Here is a 1896-nt window from a genome sequence, read left to right as displayed (position 1 = left end):
CTCCTCTACCCGCCATACCTACTCACGGAGCTAACGAACGGTTGAGCGTAGCGTCGAGTAGACCGCATCCCAAGTATAACGTACGTATTCACGAGGACCTTCTCCATACATCGTGGAAAAAGCGTGTATGAAACCGCTTGTGCTATCAGGAGTGTACTAGTAGTGATCGTGTAGTGCACCGGCTGGACAAGAGAAACGTGGTGTGACAGTGAGAGGACGGTAGCGCGTGCGGTGCGTATCGCGATACACGACGGCCACGAGCAAAACCCCGTACGAATGTGAGGCTGCGTAAGCGTGTGCGTATGTGTGTGTGAGTGCGTGAGTGTGTGTGTGTGTACACCTTCTCGTGAGAGCAAGCGAGCGAGTGCGTGCGCGCGCGCGCAGCGTTCGCGTGCCTGTGTGCATGTCCTGTATGAGGGAAACAGAAGAGCGTATGTGTGGTGCGTGAGTGCGTGTCGTGTAATTTCTTCGTATATCCTTCTTTTCCTTGTTGGTGGTACCGTTTGGTAAACGAGGCTGAAGTGACAGACAGACCGTCCGCGTGTACGATATGTCGGAACACCACCGCGTAGCCGGTGGCTGGGGCACAGCGAGCCCAGGAAGCCGTGAGGATGCCTCCGGTGGTACCGCCTGGTGGCCTTCGGGTTTAAACACCGTATCGCCTGAACAACAACAGCAGCAACAGCAACAACAACAGAATCTACATCAACACCTGATGAATCAACAACAGCAACTAACACAACAGCAGCAGCTAACACAACAGCAGCAAGCACAGCAACAGCAGCATCATCAGGATATCGTTAGGAGTACCGCTGCTGCAACCCAGCAGCTTTTCTCCTACAAGATGGCCTCCAGCTTTCAGAATCCAGCCACCACAGGCACGCAGTCGAATCCCGTTTCGACGTCTACGCCGGTTGGCTCCTGCATGAGGGGAGGCTATGATTATAGATTAGGAACGGGGCCCGGAACAGGCGGAGGTGTACCTGGTACACCTTCCGCACCACCGCCTGGCGTACAGTGGTGGTACCCAGGTGGAGTTATGGACGCCGGACAGAACAACCTGCATCAGCAATTGCAGGGCCAACAACAGCAGCAGCACCTCTCGCCCATTACCACACAAACGTCCACGCCCCCCGTTATGTCCCCGGTATGTTGCGACCACGATCGACCCCCTTTATGCTTCCTTTTTTTCTCGTCATTGCCTGCTTTTTAATCTTATATTCTCCTTTTTTTTTTATTCGATATACTTATATATATTTTTTTTTTTCATTCTACTTGCGCGGAATTTTTTTATGTATCTGCAAAATACGTCCGTCTGGTCTTTTAATATTTCTTATCAATCGATTTTGCAATGCTGTTTAATGAATAGGTTTAACGTGTATTATTCTAACTGACTGAATATTTTCATTCGAAGGTCTTCGTTACATTTTTGTGTCCCATATCGATCGTAAATTGTTTAATTTTGTTCTTTTTTTTTTTTTTTTTTTTTTTTTTTTTTTTTTTTTTTTGTAGGTAAAGTAAGAGATCTATTAGCAGTCTGTTAGTAACCACCCAAGATATGTAAACGTGTTTTTTGTAGTATTTTATTTTCCAACGTAAGCTTAATTACGTGTGTAGATTTATAATTGTAGTAAATGTTCAGGTTTCATAGTTTTCTTTCTTTCTCTTGTTTTTAAATATTTTAACTTCTTTTGGAAAGTATCAACTAATCGATTGCGAGTAGTTGAGCAAGTATTAATATCTCATTCTATGAAATGAAAAGAAAGAAGCAAAGCATCAAGCAGTCATAATTACAGTAATTATGATAACATGTGACTGAACGTCAATTTCTCCTTACCTGTAAGTAATATCTTTATAAAGAGATGCTTTAATACCGTGAGTATAATACTAAGAATT

At 44.7% G+C, this 1896-nt stretch overlaps 1 protein-coding gene across 2 annotated transcripts in view; it reads left to right on the top strand.

Annotated features, from left to right (window-relative positions):
* Window positions 1-463: 463 nt before the first annotated feature.
* Window positions 464-1896, top strand: part of LOC108572893 (high mobility group protein DSP1-like) — a 19762-nt gene continuing 18329 nt past the window's right edge. For both annotated transcript variants that reach the window (XR_001891397.1, XM_017935263.1), the window contains exon 1: window positions 464-1147. Coding sequence is in view for 1 of the 2 variants with exons in the window: in XM_017935263.1 (XP_017790752.1) it covers window positions 551-1147 (597 nt within the window). In the remaining variant the exon portion in view is untranslated. The remainder of the gene's footprint in view (window positions 1148-1896) is intronic.

This window comes from Habropoda laboriosa, unplaced genomic scaffold (assembly GCF_001263275.1).
Source record: "Habropoda laboriosa isolate 0110345459 unplaced genomic scaffold, ASM126327v1 scaffold16, whole genome shotgun sequence".
NCBI classification, from domain to species: Eukaryota; Metazoa; Arthropoda; class Insecta; order Hymenoptera; family Apidae; genus Habropoda; species Habropoda laboriosa.
Note: the sequence above shows the minus strand (reverse complement) of the source record. Positions and strands in the feature narration are given on the sequence as shown.